At 39.2% G+C, this 19,302-nt stretch overlaps 2 protein-coding genes across 2 annotated transcripts; both read left to right on the top strand.

The window, feature by feature from the left end:
* Positions 1–4,129: 4,129 nt before the first annotated feature.
* On the top strand, positions 4,130–5,605 carry LOC147868390 (uncharacterized). The gene has a single exon (XM_087318627.1). It carries the CDS (start codon positions 4,196–4,198, stop codon positions 5,447–5,449), a length of 1,254 nt encoding a protein of 417 aa, XP_087174753.1. The 5' UTR covers positions 4,130–4,195; the 3' UTR covers positions 5,450–5,605.
* Positions 5,606–17,957: 12,352 nt separating this feature from the next.
* LOC147868391 (uncharacterized) lies at positions 17,958–19,302 on the top strand. Its single transcript, XM_087332886.1, has one exon. It carries the CDS (start codon positions 18,019–18,021, stop codon positions 19,282–19,284), a length of 1,266 nt encoding a protein of 421 aa, XP_087189012.1. The 5' UTR covers positions 17,958–18,018; the 3' UTR covers positions 19,285–19,302.

Raw genomic sequence — 19,302 nt, forward strand, 5'->3', positions numbered from 1 at the left:
CCATGATAGCCAACATATATTTCCCCACTTGATTGAGCCTTGCACCTAGCATAATTGCAACAAGCGGCCAACCCCTTGCCATATTCAATGGGACGTTGGGCAATCCACAAAGCGTGTCGTATTGATTCTACTGCATGTGACCAATGAATTTAATAAGATTCTCATATTTAGACTTGGATTAATTCATGAAATGTTGCCACAAAACAAACATTCACTTGAGTACCCTTGAAGGGAGTGACCTACAAATCACATTCCCTACTAATGAGAGTATCCACCTTCTAATAGAGAATGGATTCCCTGTGACCACATCTTTAATATTATTGGCTCAAAACAAAAATCATGATTTCACATTTGTTGAGCCTATTTACGAAATTCTATAAGTCTTTAGGATACATATGTAAAGTTAACTGCCAAGGCTGACACCACTTTTCAAGGTGAGATAGACAAAATAACGAAAGAACCCGGTCTTTCTCGCAATCTCATTGAACATACACAATCGGATAGAATCTACCCATCAAAAGGTAGGCTCCTTTCACACATGTGTTTGTGAACATCAATTCTTTGGCATGATCACATTTTCCTTTCGCATTCTCCCTACTTTAATAAAGGACAAGATTGTTATACTTGACGATTCTATCATTATATGGCACAATCTTCCATCAAATTCTACATAGGTGTTTATACATATCAATGCTTGGCATGATCACATTTTACTTTTACATTTTCCCTACTTTCCATGAGATTTGAAGGCACAAATTTTTTTCACCAAATGCTAAAGATCTATGAAATGTTTATTGGCCTTTGTTTCATTTGCCTCATATTGGAAACCAAATGTAAAAGAAGACATTTCTTTAAAAAGTTGATAGTTGAATGTCTCTCTTGGAAGAGTATCCTATTATTGTGCTAGATTTGCATTCTTTTTATCATTTAATAATCATGAAATGTGCATGGTAGAAAACAACTTGTGGCTTTATGACATCTTTATGAGAGCACTTGAAACGTATTCCCAGATATGTCTAAAGTTCCCCATGATTGCTTTTTGACATTCGTGCAAACTTTACCCCTGGATATTTAAAATGTTAGGGGGCTTAAATAATTCACCTCCGTAAATGATAAAACCACTACTTTAGCATCTGCTTAAGTCCAACAACTATGTGTGTTAAACAACATGCATGGGAGTGGTAGAGAAATCTTTATATATGTGTGTTAAACAACAATGCGTTAATAATATTAAACTAGTTCAAATAATTTGAAAGGAGAACTCAATCGAACACCATGAACTAATAAACAAAAGCACATATGTTGTAAACAAAACCGCATTTCAAGGATTTCGAAGTAGGGAGATCTTTATATAACTTATCTTCTCTTCATTTTGTACCCAAAGGGGAGATGATCATATTAAATCCAAAAACATGAAATGGAAAGGGAGAGAGAAAGACCATCTGATTTCAAAAATCACGTTCAATATTTTCCATTTGTGTATGTGTGTGACGCACCCATAATATCACATCCAAGAATCCCATCACATTTGAAGAATTTCATCACACCTTTACAATATACTCTTCATTAATTAAATGGCACCAAACCATAGAGAAAAAGGAAAAAGGAAAAAGGAAACAATAGACTACGCGGCACCTTTTAATAAGCACAAGCTTAAAATGTCTATTCTTGACAAGGAAAGATATCAATCAATGATTCACCACGACAACAAAAAGAACCCAACGTGACGTGACTCATTGGAAATTATACCACAGCTATAACTTCTTTATTGCCTAACAACCACTAAATCTAAATCAAGTGTGCCCCAAACTCACAAGATGAACTACTTTGCTTACCTGTCTTTTCTTATATGCCCACGACTTTGATCGTGTCAAGTATTAGAAAACCTCATGTCATTTCATATAAGAGAGAGACACATAAGTATCATAACATCATACTTCAACTTCACCTCCTTTTAATAAGCACAAGCTTAAAATGGCTACTCTTAACTATGAAAGATATGAATGATTCATCACAACAACAAAAAGAACCCAATGTGACTCATTGGAAATTAGAGCACGATGACAAATAAGCATTTCGTATAGACCTATAACTTCTTTATTGCACAACAAACACTAAATCACAACCAAGTGTGGCCCAAGCTCACAAATTGAATTGCTTTGCTTACCCATCTTTTCTAATATGCCCATGACTTTGATTGCGTCAAGTATTTCAAAACTTAATGTCATTTTATAAAAGAAAGAGACACATGAGTAAACCATAACTTCATATCTTAGCTTCATTACCAATCAACCCATCTCACCCTACACGTAATGTGCATCCATCTCATAGTGACCTTGAAACATTAATTGCAATTCCATCATAAATTCATCGAGTGCATACAAGAAAAACATCTCAACATATAAAGAGTCTAGAGTTGTCATCACTAGCAACATATACCTTTTGTCAATACATATAGTGATGGGAAATAGGAAATCAAGATATGATTATATTATATTGGAAATGTCTGACTAGCATGAGTCACATCACATATGTGAATAACAAGTGTAAGATATTATTTTGCTCTTCACATTAAAGTCTTGAGATAGTAAGGTGTGTAATGTGTAACATTGAAAGTACTTGATTAAAGAAAAATTTTATAATAATTTGGTGGTGGCATCATGGGAAAACGATTAAGCCTCCATATTGTGTGTTCGCGTATGTATGTGTTGATGAGCCTATTGATGGCTTTTGTTGGTAAACACAATCATGGTTTCATCTTGATATCATGTACACTACCGCTTTCCTTGAAGACAAATTCATGTGCATAGTTTCAAAAATAAATCATATTTCAAGTTGAAGATAATACTATTGATGAGCCATAATATGATGGCAAACAAGAGGGAGATAATTCAATTAAATTGTTAGCACTTAGGAGTTGTTGGGGAATCGTAATATTCAATGTTAAGATATTGAATATAGTATTTTTGTAGTGGTAAGATAAGTGCAACCTTTGTGGGTTATAGTATTCAGTTTTAAATACTGAAAAAGTATTCATTGAATTGTAAGGTTAGCTATGTTCATGAAATGCAAGGATGCTTATAAATATTGTACGTGTCTTTTATTATATGGATGTAAATGTAGATATATATAGCTATAATATAAACTAGTTATGTTACATGTATGTGGTGAAGAAGTTGGCATATTAGTGAAGATTTGCACCATGCGTGATCACATGACCGAGTATGTGGAGGCGGCACATTATCGCGCCTCACTTATAGAAACACGATCACAAGGGACCATAAAGCAATATGTGGTTTTGAGCATATTTGTTAGTGAATATAATGAGTGCCATGAGCTAGGGAGACAATCGAATTACAAGTTTGTGAGTGAACATCGAACATTGCATTGGTTACATCAAGGGGAGACGGAAAGTAGGATGGGAGCCTTGTGGAACGGCTTTTTGTTTAATAGAATACCAAAGAGTGCCATTACATGGGGAGACAAGCACAAAATTTAAGAATACTTGTGAGCGGGCGGCAAACACGGTATAGCTCGATGTGGGTGATAAGGAGAGGGGCGGTAAAGGCTCGCTCGGTCTGCGGAGAGGGAGAAAGGTTGGGAATAAACAAGGCATGACGAAGAAATGTGAGGCAACATGGTTGGTAAAGAGGTGCACAATGCATATAGATATATACATATTAGATATGTAAATAAATGTATATAACATTTAGTATTTTTGTTACTAGGACTACTAATCTAGTACTATACGCGGAGGGATATTATTTGCCCTTTCACGATTTGGGGAATGCGAAGCCCCCTTTTTTCCTTAGTGATGTCAAAAGCGTTTCCATTGTGTTTGGCTTCAGTCATCGCTTGCGTTAGCATAACACGCATACGTATGCGTTAAGACACGCATTGCCTTTGCTTTTTTTTCGCTGTTTGCTTTTTCTTGTTGGTTGCTTTTGATTCGCTCGAAAAGGAGCTTTCTAAACCAGCTTTTAAAACAATACTAGCGAATCCCTGGCCCCCGCGGGGCCGCCCCCACAAAAAGGCAAAAAAAGGCCTCTGCGACGTGGCAGAAAAAGGCCACGTCGACAGTACAGCCTTGTTTATATATATATATGAATTGGAGACAGGAAGACGCAGAGACTGAGTGAGACCTTCATCACCAGCAGCAGAAGCAGTAGAAAATTAGCAGGAAAATCAGTCGATCATGGGCCGCCTGCTCTCCTCTCTGTCTCGATCCCTTTCTCTCTCCCGCAGCGCCTCCTCCTCCTCCATCTCCACTCTCCAATCTTCATCTCCATCTCCATCTCCATCTCCATCTCCATCCTCCCTCGCACTCCACAAATTCCAGGCGGACCTCGCCGAACGCCTCCTCCACCTCACCGCCGGCAGTAGCTCCCCCACCCTCAACTGGCTCTCTGATGCCATGGCCGTCCTTCTCTCCACTCAGTCTTCCGCCCTTTCCACTCTCGCCCCCGCCATCCGTTCCCTTCTTCTTCTTCATCCTCCTCACGACGCCGCCTCCGACACTTATAGGAATCTAATCCAGGACCACCTGGACTGCAGTGTCGCACTCCTGGATGTCTGCAAATCTCTCAAGGAGGCTACGTGCGAGCTCGAGCATCATCTTGGCCGCCTTGATCACACCCTCTCTCAGGCTGCCTCCGCCTGCAGGAGCAGCGGTGCTACTACCATCGCCACGGCGCAGCTCCAGGCGGCAGGGCGGAGACTAGCCACCTGCTTGCCGGCTCAAGACGCAGTGAGGAGGCGATCCAACTCAAGGCCAACACTGCGAGCGGCAGGGTCGTGCTCGAACGCCGCAACAACGCCGATTACATGGCAGCAGAGGCTAGCGGAAGCCCATGTCTCCCTGCGTTCGCTCAAGAAAAGCCTCAACTCTATGCAACCGCAGCTGAGCGCTCACCCTGATCCAGCTTTCGCCGCGGCGCTTCAAGCTTTGAGTGGCACCACACTCACAACCGCGCTGCTCCTCAGCGCGGTGACCTCCAGCTTAATGAGCCTGTCCAGCTCCGGCGCGAGCGGCTTGCGCTCCAACTCGTGGCGGAACATGTCGGCCGCATCGCGGCGGAGGCGGCGGGCCTGCGTCCTCAGCCGATCTGTTGTGGACCACGTGAACGTGGGGATGAAGAATCCATGGGCATCGCCACTAGGGAAGCTTCAGCAGGATCTGGCGGCACACGAGGCGGAGGAGGTTGGGAAGGCCGGCGGCGGAACGCAGCTGGATCAGGTGTACGTGCTGGGCCACATCGCGGCGGCTCTGCTGATGGTGCAGCGCCACACGAAGGCTCAGAGCACGCTAGGTCTGATGAAGCTTGGGGTGGGGAATGTGGTGAAGGAAGTGAGGGAGATGAGGGGCTCCATAGCCGGGCTACAGGCGCAGAGCGGAAGCCTGTCGCAGGCGCTCGCCGCCGTCCGAGTGGCCCTGCTGAACGCCCTCTAGACCAAAACAATACAACAAACATACAAAGCCGAATCGCCGGCGCCGGGGACATTTCCCGGCGCCGGCTCCACGTGTCACGAATCTGTACATACCAACAACAAAGAAAATGTTGAGAGTAAATTCATAAATAAATTAACACAACCAGTTTTTTCCAAACAGAACAAATCTCTCTCTCTCTCTCTCTCTCTCTCTCTCTCTTTGCGCTCTTTTTCCTTTTTGTTAAAAATAAAATTAAAGTAGCAAGACTTCCAAAATGTTCGAAAAGAAGAAGAAGATAAGAACCCAAGATATTTCGTTCCCGTTCCAATGGAAAAGCAAACACTACGCAAAATGACCCACATCATCCATAGAAGCCATGGAGTGAAGAGGATTTGCATACATAACAATGGATTTACGAGAGTGTGTCCATTTGTGTCCATGTGCGTGTGTGCCTGCATCAATCAAGTTTCATTGTTTCCTCGCTTATTTCTCGTTGTTATAATGTTATCGATCTCATGCTCCGGATGTGTTTTAGCCCATTATTAAACCTTGACATGGTTTACCATGATCTCCTCATACAACCAATGGATGAGATATATTTGCAGATTGCCCAACGCTAGAAAGAGGTGCGTCGGAATCTCTACACCCACAAATCATGCTCTAGAAGTCTGTACCACGTGATTAATTGGAATTGCATTTGCAGTTTTTTGGAGGATTAAGTTCAATTAATTATGCGTGATCGTTCTACCTTCAATGTATTCAAATAATCTTCTAAATTCATTGTGAAACGGATAGAGAGAGTTGTGCATAGTCTTTTAGAAGATTAGGTGTGCTTGTTGCACATAGTTAGAGAACTATTCATGAGGTATTATGCGTACCTATCTTAAATGTATATGCATAAACAGCCTTGATCATTTGACATAAAGAGTGAAACTCTTTAATTTGTTCTCACTTGTCCAAAGGACTCAAATACTTTTACGTTTCTATCCTGATTCCTAGCTATGACTAATTTAATTGAAAAAAGCATATGCTTCATCTTTATTTACTGTAACAATATTGTTTTTTTATCTTCATTGGCACTTTCATTAAGTTTGTTTTTCGTTGTGCTTCTTGGCCTAATGATAAGGCATGAAGACATGTTGATTTTGCTATATTAGCACATTGTGTAGAATATACCGATGAGCCTTAATAATGTCAATTTAAGATATGAAACATAGTCCCAAAAGTAAACTCGAACCATCCTTGAATGTGTATTCCCTTCATTCCAAGAAATGTGCCTATTTTATATTGTGTGGGAAGCATCATTTATTTGGTGGCAGTGGTTAAAGCCCAATGGGCTTTTTAGATGTCCAAACTGTAAATGTTGTAAAGAGGCCTTTGGAGATCTAACCTTGGAATGGTCTTCATTCTCTCTCATTTGGTTCCACTATGAGCCACTTTCCTCTAAAAATACTTTCCGATCTAATTAATTCACATATCCATGTTTCTTAGTAAGTTAGTTACCGTAGACATCCAAGTTTCATTAGTGTATTGAGACCTTGATGGTCACAATGAGTATAGATTGGAAATTTGGAAGTATGGAAGCATGAAGTTGTTAAACTGCTTAATTAGTCCCACATACTTACTTAACATACCCTATATGGATGAGAGAAAAGGTCAAATCAAACTGTAGCATGCTAACTTAGTGAACTAGTTCCTTTCTTAGACCATCCTCTCACACTCTTAACACCTTAGTAGTTAATTAAAAGTGTTACCGACAAGACTTAATTCATATTCTCAAAACTAAATGACCATTTTAATAAATTAAAGAAGATGGGTGAGAGAGGGGCCCAACCACTCTTGAGCGTGTTATCTTGGTGAACTAATTCACTCCATGAACTATCCTCTCACACATTACATCCCCTTAAATAGTTAATTAAATGCAGTAATGAAATGTTCGAACTCACATTTTGAAAAGCCAAGAAGCTAATAACACAAGAAACATTTATGTGACAACATGCTCTTGTTCACTAATAATAACCGACCAGTCGTAATATAAGATGAAGCTCAAATAACGAAGTTGTAAAGTTAAGATTAGCATACAATGAGGATCAAAGCTTAGTATACATATGATATTATAATATATATATATATATATATATATATATATATTAATATCAAAAGTTCACTAAAGTGACCTTTATATTCTTTTTCATCATTTCCACTCTTTCACACTACAATGTCTTTTTCTCTATCTTTTGATCTTTTGATGACTTGACCAATTTAGTACAAATGCCAAAGCATGGGAAGTGAAGCAAACAACGAGTATTTAATAGAAGTGATCTTAGCAGTTGGGGGGTGGCATTCCTGTCCTTGTGAATTAGCACATCTTAGTCGTGGCCAATGGAAATGAAACAAAGCAGCGCTTAAATTTAAGATAATCTTTGAAAATACGTACAATTTATTTTCCAACATAATTTGCTGTTCATAATAGAAAACAATTTCAGTTTTGAGAGGCTTTTATTAATTTTGATTTTTTTTCGTTGTCCTTTTTTATTATCAATATTAGCAGCATGCTAGCCCATTTCTCGAAGAATCTTTACATGTGTAGAGTTGTGATCAAGACAATACAACCTTGGTCCATCCAAGAGAAAGAAATTTTAAAAAATCAAAGGGTTGGTGTAAGTGTCCTATCCTTCCTAGTTATCCAAACTTGCTAGATATGATTGATGGTTTGACAAGTGAGTTTACCCCATAGAACAACTAATCAAGCAAAATATCTAAATGAGACGGACCCATTTATGGGTAACAAAAACCTAGATACTCAGGAATGTTCCTGAAATTTTGTATGTTTTCAAGTATATTATATAAATAAAACTCATGAACGTTACGAGTGAGATAGTAGGCAAAAGAAGAATGAATGATTTGTAACTTCAAGAAAGAATAAAAGGCATACAAAAAGAATTAAGGCTCATAAGAAATTGTTATTTCCCATTGAATCTTCCCCCCTCCCACACCCAAGATTTTATGTTGACAAGGTTGATATTAAAATGAGAATTTTATTTATTAAGATAATGCAATGAAATATCATGTAACTTAATTAAGGCAAAACGATGTAATCATGTTAGAGCATCAATACCAGGTCACGCTGCTATGCTTTTATTTAAGCCTTTTTTTCGTCATTAACTAGCTTCACTCAATGTATCCAAGTCCACCATATACACTTTACCTTCACTTTTCCCCTTTTCATTAAAGCTTAGATTTGAGAAAGTACCCATTAGTCGTTCTACTGTTCAATCACCTAAGTACACAAGTCCTAAGTTAACATGTTCCATTTGTTTCAATCTGGCCAAAAAAGTCTAAATAAAATGTATGCCTCCTAAACTACTTACGTGGATAGTTTTAAGACCACTATTTATGGTTTGGCAAGCAAAGCTTTAATGCTTCAATGCCAATTTTTCATTTTGTTTTATTCAACGAAGTTGGGGGAAAAAAAGTATTTCAAATATAATGATACAAATTTGAAATTTGATCATGTGCACATATGCCTTCACTTTACAAGCTTGAGAATACCACTAATAAGTTCTAGACATAGTGTGTTCATCTCATGGGTGGTAATGTGGTGTGTGTTAAATGCCATGAATTACATCACACCTTTATCAAGATACTCTAGATCTAGTATCTACTTTGGAAAAAGTGATTTTTTATACTGTTTAGCAAGCATGAGCCTAGTCTTACAAAATGAGATGTGGATGGTTTTGGAAAGAAAGAGCTTTAGAAAATGACCTGTAAACGTGTGGGGAATGAGTATTGAAATTATTTGAAACAGATGATAAAGGTCAAAAGATTATAGAGCTTTGAGCCGGATATAAGTGAACAAATAAAGTTGAGAGTGTCCTGATGCTATCTAAGCTAGCACACATGTGATATCATTGATGATAATCTATGGTAGGGTTTATGATCTATGCTCTTTAGTAGACTTGGTATGATACCCTAGTAGAGGTTATGATCTATACTCCACGACACAATTTCTCTTATTAGAGGTTTTGTTGTTTATATTGGTCTCATGCTCTCTAATAGAATTGATATATGATACCTTATGTTCTCTAGTGGAGTTTATGAACTATACTACCACAGAATGGTTTCTCACAAGAGGTTTGGTAGTATGCCATCGACCTTTCTTGTTCACCTTGCAATCAATTGTTTAATATTTATATGAATATCTACGTACTATATGAGAAGCATTATTTGCATTTTTGTCATAACAGCACACCGCACCATATAGACCGTGATTGAAAATGAGCTAATCTATTGTTTTCTTTATTACCTCCATTCATTGCATGTTAATATCTTAACAATGTTCAGAGAAACAATGTTTAGGTCTCTTAAGACAGATTTGCCGATTTAGAGATAGAAACATTAGTCCAATTCTTTTTCTTCATTGCCACAAGTTCTCTTCTTGACAAGAGGTGCTGAGAATAACCACTAGGTTCTCCCAGCTATCCGGCAGTGTGCACATCAATAGGATGGCCTGCATAGCATCATCAAGGGGAAACTTGGTATATGTGGTGCTAGTGGAAAAGAGGAAAATGTGAAAGAAGCTCAAGAAGAATATTGTATTGTTAATTCCCGCCGAACTCGTCTACAATACACAATTCCTCATATTTATAGTTAGGGTAACTAATCCCTAACCATGAGGATGTGTTCACACTGAGAGTACAATTTGTAGAGTGGGACTTTTAGCCCAACACAACCTCATGAATAATGCGAATGACACGTCTACCTACAATATATACTTACATGATACATCTTAATATACATAGGGATATTGGGTTGTGTATGTAGTCTGTATGTACATACTTGATACTGCCCACACACACATACATACATACATAAGGAGTGGGACAATACATACATTCATACATAAAATACATGGAATTGGAAACTAGATACATACATTATACATATATATCGTCGTTATTCACGATCATTGGGCCGGTCTTCTCTCTCTCTGTGCTCCTCAACTATTGGATCATGAGTAGAGAACCACCACATTATGTTGCATCTCTGCATTGAGGGTTACTTCCTCCTCCACCCGCATAAGAAAAGCTTCTAAAATTGGAATTGGCTATAAACTAACATTTCCTCAAAGCTTTTCGCGTGGTTTTATTGTTGCGTCAAAATAGAATCATATATCGAGAAGAATATCTTTCAAAGTTGCCATTGAAACTCGTGAACTTAACACACACACACACACACACAACATGTTGAAGTTATGTTTCTCTATCGTGGTGTTCACACCACATCAAAAAGTTTATATTTTTCTCCATCGTTATTTGTTATAGATGCTCTCAAGTATATCCATCTTGAAGTTACGTTTTTTTCTCAATGCTCGTAGACTGCAGTATATCTTCATGTCATGATATTTAATTGAATCTTTGTGCTACACATGATCTACATTTATCTCATAGTTCAAAGGTAGAATTTATTGCATTTCACTTTTATGTGCACAAAGACAAAGGGGGGGGGGGGGGGGGGGGGGAAGAGGGGCCCGAATCAACATATGTATTGTAACCTAACAAAAGTTTTTATGATCATACTCATTTTTGTAGGAGGTACCTTCAACATATTGTAACCTAACAAAAGTTTTTATAACCATACTCATTTTTGTAGAAGGTACCTTCACAGGGAAGGATTGAACAATCCAAATCCCAATGGATGGAGGGATGTTTTGCACATGGCCAAACAGGAATATGGTCTAGGAATCCTAATTAATATCAGGCTTCCAAATTTGTTGTTAAGTTAGTACTACAGTACCTTGTTAAGTATTCTAGAAGATATAGCTCAATTAATTCTCTATTAGTACCTTACCTTCAACATGAAATGCCATAATAATGTCTAGAACCTTCATTTAAGTGGTGCTAAATTAATTGCTAGCAAACAAGAGATTGTCTTGGAAGGATGAAATCTCATCAAGCATACATAGGATATATGATTGTCAAGACAATTCCAATTGTGCTCTATTTCCTTCTTTTCTAGAAAAAAAATCTATTGCCCCTTAAATCTTAGGCTACGACAAGGGGGCTATCCTAGACTTAATGAGATTTGGTGTGGTAGTCGCTCGACCAGCTAGTTAACTTATAGATGTAAACAACTTTTTCTCTGGAATGGTTAAAGACTCAATTGTCCAAAGTATAAAAAGGTTTATTTATGTATTACGGTAGTGCAAAAACATATAATAAAGGTTACCATGCAATCTCATCATCGTACATAATGCAACATTAATATCATGCTTTATTTTAACTTCCTTACACACTTACTACTTTACTTTTTGGCCTTTTATTAACTTTTAACATTATACAAAGAGTACAACTTACAAGTATGTACATACATATATGATTGATACCATGCCATTTTACAAAGGGATATTTTAAAGAAATGGTATTGCATTGCATGAGAGACCTGAGAATCCCTGGAGACGTGGTGCACGCATGAAACAAGAGCACCTGAAAGTAAATAATCTATCTAGGACATTCTGTAGTTGAATCGATAAAGTTGAGACATGATGCAGTGATGTTAAAGGTGATGTGAGAAAAATGTTGAGTTTGTTTTTAGTGCTAGATATGAGGCAACATAGAAACAAAGCACACTAACTAGTCATGTCTAATCTGTCTCAGGAAAACTTGGCTGACAATGTCTAAGTAAAATGTATAACTCGTAAACCATTTACGTGGGAGGTTTTAAAACCCTTCCATTTTGGTTGGCAAGAAATGATTTTCTTTTTCGATTCCAATAGATCATTTTGTTTTTTCATGGGCCGAAATGTGAAAGCAACTCCTAACTCCTAGCCAAGTAAGACGAAAATACTTGGCTCCTCTCTCTATATGACCAATTTAACATAGGGAGGTCGGAAACAACTAAATATTTAACACACAAGGGAATAAATTAGGAACTAAGACAAACTACAAGAGCATTGCTTAAATGTAATTAGCAACATTTTTTCCTTCATATGCATCAAATTTATAGGAAGTTCATTTGCAACATTTTATATATTTCTGTACTAATTTTTTTATGTTATGTAATGGACACAACTGAAAAATTGAACCTATTGTGCTTAAATGAAGGGAAAAGTACCAGGATACCCTTGGAAGTTCGTCTATTTACCAGAATGCCCCTGGAAGTTCCAAATTTGCCAAACTACCCCTATGTCCAAAACAATACACTTTATAAAGTAATTATACACTCAAATCCACAAGCCCTAGTTACCAGAATGCCCCTGGAAGTTCCAAATTTGCCAAACTACCCCTATGTCCAAATAAATACACTTTATAAAGTAATTATACACTCAAATCCACAAGCCCTAGTTACCAGGATACTCTTCAAACACAAATTTCTTTACTTAAGCGATTCTTTGGGTCCTTTGTATCTAACAACGTAGTCTTTCTTTTCTTTCTTGTTCATTGGGTTTGGTTTGCGAGTATTTTTGAAATTGATGAGATTGAGGAGATTTAGTTGTGATTGCATTTTGCTAACAAAATTTAGTGTAAAATCAGGAAATTTGGTTTAAGATAGCATTTTAATAGCAAAGTGTTATGTGAGATTTTGTTAAAAATGACATTTTGGGAGCAAAGTTTTTCGTGAGATTTGGTTTAACATTTTGGCCGCAAATTGTTTGTGAATCCGCAAATTCATGGATTTTGGCTTCAAAATGGCATCCCAATGGTAAAATTTGGTGTGCGATCAAATGCTTTGGTTTTAAAAATTAAGATTAAGTTTTGGTCACTTCAATCACAAATTTTGGTTTTATGGGATTAAGCCAGTATAACTCGGTGTAAATTCATAGAATTGGATTTTAAGGTGACCTTTCAATTGAAATTTTTGATAATTTAGTTTGATTTATGATGTATTTTGAGAAATAAAAGTGGTATAAATTGGTCAAAATAGGTATATAGTGGCATTATGGTAACTAAGTTTAGGTTTAAGGGTATTATGGTAAATAGGACTTGTAGATTTAAGTGTATAATTACTTTATAAAGTGTATTGTTTTGGACATAGGGGTACTTTGGTAAATTTGGAACTTCTAGGGGCATTATGGTAAATAGACGAACTTCCAGGGGTATCTTGGTACTTTTGCCTTAAATGAATAAGAGTATTGTTTCCTAAAACAATGTGTAGAGCTCCCATCCATTGGTTCCTTCTAATTATGTTGCTTGTTGTGATTGTACCCCCAATGCCTAATATTGTTTTGATTATCAAAGTCCACATTCTTGTCAATTGGTTGCATCTAGCTGTAGAAAATTCCTACTTGGAAGCATTTGAGAGTCTCCAAGAAGGTTTTTTCTTGATGAAAGGGAGATTGGAACATCTCTAATATGCTACATGTACACATTCCATGGGAACGTGCCCAAGAGATGATGTGTGTCTACAAACCCTAAACCTACTTAGACATGACAAATTCTAGTACATCTGTTGGCACCTAGTTCATGATGATTGACCATTGTAACATGTTCATATGCCTAGATAAATTATCGGCGACATAAAGAGTAAGATTATATTATCTTAGCGAACCAACCCATGATTATATTTTCACATTCATGGTCCCTGGACCTAATGAGCAACCACTAGTTTTGTCGATTCGATTTAAAATGGTCAGTGTGAGCACCCACCCATCCAAGAGATATAGGAACTAGTGTTGGACAAAATTTCTCAATGTAGCCTCGTAGTGAGAATCTTGCTTAAATAAGTGTTATAATATGGGTCACTAAAAAGGCAATAGGATTGATATATATGTATGAGATTTCATGTGCACAAATGCCTTTATTAGATCAACAATATTGATACATAATAGGTTGATTTGGACGAGAGGTCATAGGCACTCATGTTTTATAAATCTATCATGCATATCATTTATATATAGTTGTAGTATGTTAACCACATTGGTGACCTAGCCAAGTGAGTATTAAATGCGTGATCGTACTTTGTGGATTGCATCCTACCCTTACCAAGATACTCATGATCTTGATATATACTCCGAAAATATTTATTTTCAATAATTTCAAGCAAGAGCTTTCTCTTATATAATCAGATGTTGATGGCTACACCAACAGAACGAACTATGGAAAGTTACCTACAAAACTATGGAAAGTTACCTACAAAACGCAGGGAATGAACTAAAATGGATCACAAAACTCACAAGGAGATAGGGCTTTGAGCCAAATAAAAGTGATGAGGAAATGTGAGTGTCTCTTATCGCTAGCTAAGTTAACACACATACATGATATCACTTCTCAAGCTCTCTTGTAGAAATGGTATGATATTGTATTGTCTTCCCTCAAATGCTAATGGTTTGAAATCCCCACTCTAGTAGAGTTTTGGGATAATGCAAGATGCCATGCCCTTTGGTAGAATCTATTACCTATATTGCATCAAATGATTTCTCATAATAAGAGGTTATTGGTCGACCTTTTTTGTCAACATGGTACACATTAGTTGAAAATACACTTTCATATCTTTATTTTTTTTCATAAAAGATCTTCTTCAATAGTATTAAGAAACAACGCCCAAAGGCTACAACTTGGACCTAGTTGCCCAGGAGGGAGGTTACAACTTTTTATATACAATGATGTAAACTAACCTAGGACCAAATATCGAACCTTGTAGAAGGTTGAAATTTGTTGATATTCAAGAAAGATTCCATGGAAGTCAATAGCGCCATCAAGGCTCTTGAGTTGACATTGTAAACAGGGGCAACTTTTCACGTAAGTGAAGGAGCTTTTTTCCTTCTCTTGTTCACAGTGTATGGGGAACCATGCATATTATCATACTGGCCACAGACAACTGCCAACAAGTTCTCCCATATCTCGAGTAGCACGTCTAACAGATGAATGTTTGCTGCATCATAAAGTCGGTTACGTCGACATTTCCATAATTCACATAATGTTATTGTGGTCACTGTTTTCCAAATCTGGATAGATTGCATCTACTTTCGAGGTTGCTACAAGGTATTAACTAATATTAATATTCTATTATGTACTGTCATTGCCTCCTGAATATCGCTTGTCTCATGCAACATCAAGTTGGAATGTAACACTCCCCACATTATTGATCCTCATGAGAATAGGCAACCGACATTGAGTGTTAGGAACAATGACATGACTTTATTCCATACTTGTTGAGCAAAGGGAGAAGACCATAGGACATGCTTGGTAGTCTCCTGCACCTCATGGCAAAATCCACATTGATGGTTTGGATGCTTTGTTTTCTACAACCTTCCAACTAAAGTAGGAACATCTATGGTTTGGATGCTTCACAAATGATACATTGGTGGTTGTTAAGGGTGTTTCACCTAATGGGTGGTTTCTTATTTTGAGGTCCTAGACAACAATAGATTGGAATCTTATACCTTTGATTGCAGTTATCTACAAGACTTGCGAAGTGCACCATTATAGTGGTTGCTAAAACTAGAAAGAAATGGACACTTGATCCTTATCCTTCAATTGCTCATATGTGTGATATACTATGGTTATACGCAAAAGACCTTGTTGCAAGATTAACATGGGATCCGGGGGATTGGCTTTGGTCACACTCCTTGGGGGAAAAGATCGTAAAGGTCCCCCGTCTTTCAGTACTCCGTAAAACTTGGAAAATCATTGCTGCTCTCTCAGAATGTAACGATACCAGTAACAATTAGCAACGGTTCGATTTGAACTGAACCGAATAGCGAAACTACGGCTTAACGGTTTAAACGGTTATTTATTTATTATTTATTTTTAAAACAATTTCAAAAATTTCAAAATTTTGTTTTTAAACAATCTTTTCATTTTCATGCCTTATTCTCACATTTTAGGAAAATCTTTAAAATTTAAATTAATGAATTATTTTAAAATTTACAATTTTAATTTTGACCTAAGTTGAAAACTAAAACCAAATCACGAAATTGCGATTTTACCGATTTAATGGCTTAATAGTTTGATTTTTTTAAATGGTTTGGTTTAACGGTTTCGTGGTTTGGTTTGATTCAAGTTTCAAAAATTTCAAATGGTTCGGTTTTGACCCTTTCAAATTGAACCGAACCATTGCCGATTGTTAGATACCAGTAGCTTAGAAACATTGCACCAACTTGGGTGTCTCAACTTGGCATTTGAGAACTTAATGGAGATGGATTTGGTCATTTAAGGGGCCAACTAAATTTATTCTGTTTTAATTGTTATTAATGCATATGGCACTACCAGTCGGTCATTCATTGAAAGGGAATGTAGCACCCAATTTGTGGCAATGCATTTCCATATCTTGGAATATATGATGGAAACATAAACTCCATCATGATTTTATCATGTATACAATGGATGGAATGCAAGACTTTTTGGTATGTGCCTTTATTTATATTCATTGGGATATTAGACTACGATACGTATGTAGAAGTAGAGGGGAATTGAGGATGTGATCAAATTTAGTTGTAAGTTGTAACTATTATTATCTCTATTTAAAGTGTGTCAATTCTCATTTCCCAAAGAAACGAAATGACATATACTACGGTAAGGTCCTATGGTAAGCCCACTAGAGATGGGAAGAGGGGGGGGGGGGGGGATTAGTTAGAGGCACGCTGAATACAACTCCTCGGCAAACTAGAGCTTGTGCTAATAATGATAAGGAGCGAAGAAATGTCGATTGTGATTCCTTGACTTTATTCGGTCGCGAGCAAACTATAGCTTGTGCTAATAATAAAAAGGACCGGGGAAATGTCCGAAGCTAGGCATGGAAGATCCGCCTTTTATTTTGTCGCGGAGGAAGTGGACAAGGGTATATAATGGGGAAGGGTCCCAAGATGGTATCCCAAGATTTGGTGTTTGATTGTGGGGTCTATAAGGGGGCATTGGGAGCCACGAATTTTGGCTCTACCAAAAGTGTGTCAAGTCTATATCCATATACAAACATAACATATATACATACGTGTGTATGCATATAAAGCATGTGCAGACGAAAGACGGCTGAACGACAGCCCACAATGGGACAATTAGGCACAGTCCTAGACCTACTAACCCTAACCCTAGCCCTAGCCCTGAGAGCGATTGCTCCTCCAATAATTTGTTGGAAAGTAAATATGGAAGAAACTGTAGGAGATTTAGAGTACATCCTTCCCTCAATCCCTGTGTGTGTGTGTGTGTGTGCAAACATAGCATCATGCCCATCATGCCCATCATGCCCATCAACCAACAATCATCACCATATCTACGCAGCTGTAGACATGTAGAGTCCTGGATTCCATCATGCCATCTCTCTATGCAGACCAGTACACATATAGAGTACTGATTGCATCATGCCATCATCTCTACGGCTAGCAGTAGTAGACATGAATGTAGACCACTGCTGAATGATTTCACCATGCCATCTCTCTCTCTCTCTCTCTCTCTCTCTCTCTCTCTCTCTCTCTCTCTTAGAAGACGTTAATACACCTTTCTTTCTTTCTTTCTTTCTCTCAGAGTCTCTGTCTAGTTTCCATATCTCTGTCTCTCTCTCCATATATACATAATTTCTTCGCAGTCCCCAGAGCACACAGATTGGTGACTCTATTACAGAGTCTGTCGATCCTTTCGTGATTCATCACATCATCCATGGGCCGATTGGTTTCCTCTACTTTCATCTCTCCTTCTCTGTCCCTCAGCCACCGCACCATGAGCACCACCTCCTCCATCGCCGCCGCCAACGACTCTGCATCTGCTCCGCCTCCTGCAGAGCTCCAGAAATTCGAGGCCGACCTGGCGGAGAGGCTTGAGCATCTGAGCCTGGCTACTAACCCCCCCAACCTCAACTGGATATCTGATGCCATGGCCGTCCTGCTCTCCACACACGCCTCCGCCTCCGCCAGCCTCTTCCCCACTCTCCGCTCTCTTCTTCTACATGACGATTCTGCCACCGCCGACGCCACCAAGCATATGATTCAGGAGCACCTGGAGCGCTGCGTGGGGCTCCTGGATGTGTGCCACGCACTCAAGACTGCGACGTACGAGCTGGAGGAGCACCTGGGCCAGCTGGACCATGCCATCGCCCGAGCCGGGGAGGCCTGCACTAACGCCACCGCCAATGGAGCGGGACTGATGCAGGCCGCTGGCCGCAGACTGAGATCCTGCCTTCCTCAAGCAGACTGCCCCATGAAACGCCGCTCCCACCCGCGGCCACCTCTCACAGATGCCTCCAACCGAAGCCTGGCATGGCAGCAAACCCTAGCGGAAGCCCACCGATCTCTGCACCAGCTCAAGAAGCGGATTACGTCTCCCCCGCCACAGCCATCACGCCATTGCAGCGGCGATGCATGCACTCTTCTTCTCCTTCAATCTGTTAACGCTACCACTCTCACAGCAGCGTTTCTGCTCAGCGCTCTGACGTCCACGCTAATGGGGCTCTCGAGCAGCAGCAGCAGCAGCAGCAGCAAAGACGGCGCATGGTGGAGCAGATCCGGCATGATGGCATCACAGAGACAGAGACGGCGGCACTGCTGCATGATCAGCCCATCCACTGTGAGCAGTCTGGGAGGTAGAGATTGCCGGTGGGCGTTACCTCTGCAGGAGATCCAGCGTGACCTGCTGGCACACGAGGCTGCAGAGCTCAGCACGAATGGAGGTGGGGGGCAGCTGGATCAGGTGTACGTGCTGGGACGCACAGCCTGCGTGGCGCTGGGGCAGAGCCACAAGAATCATGAGGCTGGGGCGGCACTTCTCCTAGTGAAGCTAGGGATGGGCAATCTGGCGAAGGAGGTGGGGGAGATGCGGGAATCGATCGCCGGCCTGCGAGCTCAGACTGGAATTCTGTGTCAAGCTATGGCGGGTGTCCGAGCCGGCCTACTGGACGCCACCTCCTCCTCCGCTGCGATCATCATCTAGTGGAGTCTGCAGATCAAA

This window comes from Azolla caroliniana, unplaced genomic scaffold, assembly GCF_043228905.1.
Source record: "Azolla caroliniana isolate FFs.n. ecotype wild unplaced genomic scaffold, voAzoCaro1.0.p SCAF_1, whole genome shotgun sequence".
Classification (NCBI taxonomy): Eukaryota; Viridiplantae; Streptophyta; class Polypodiopsida; order Salviniales; family Salviniaceae; genus Azolla; species Azolla caroliniana.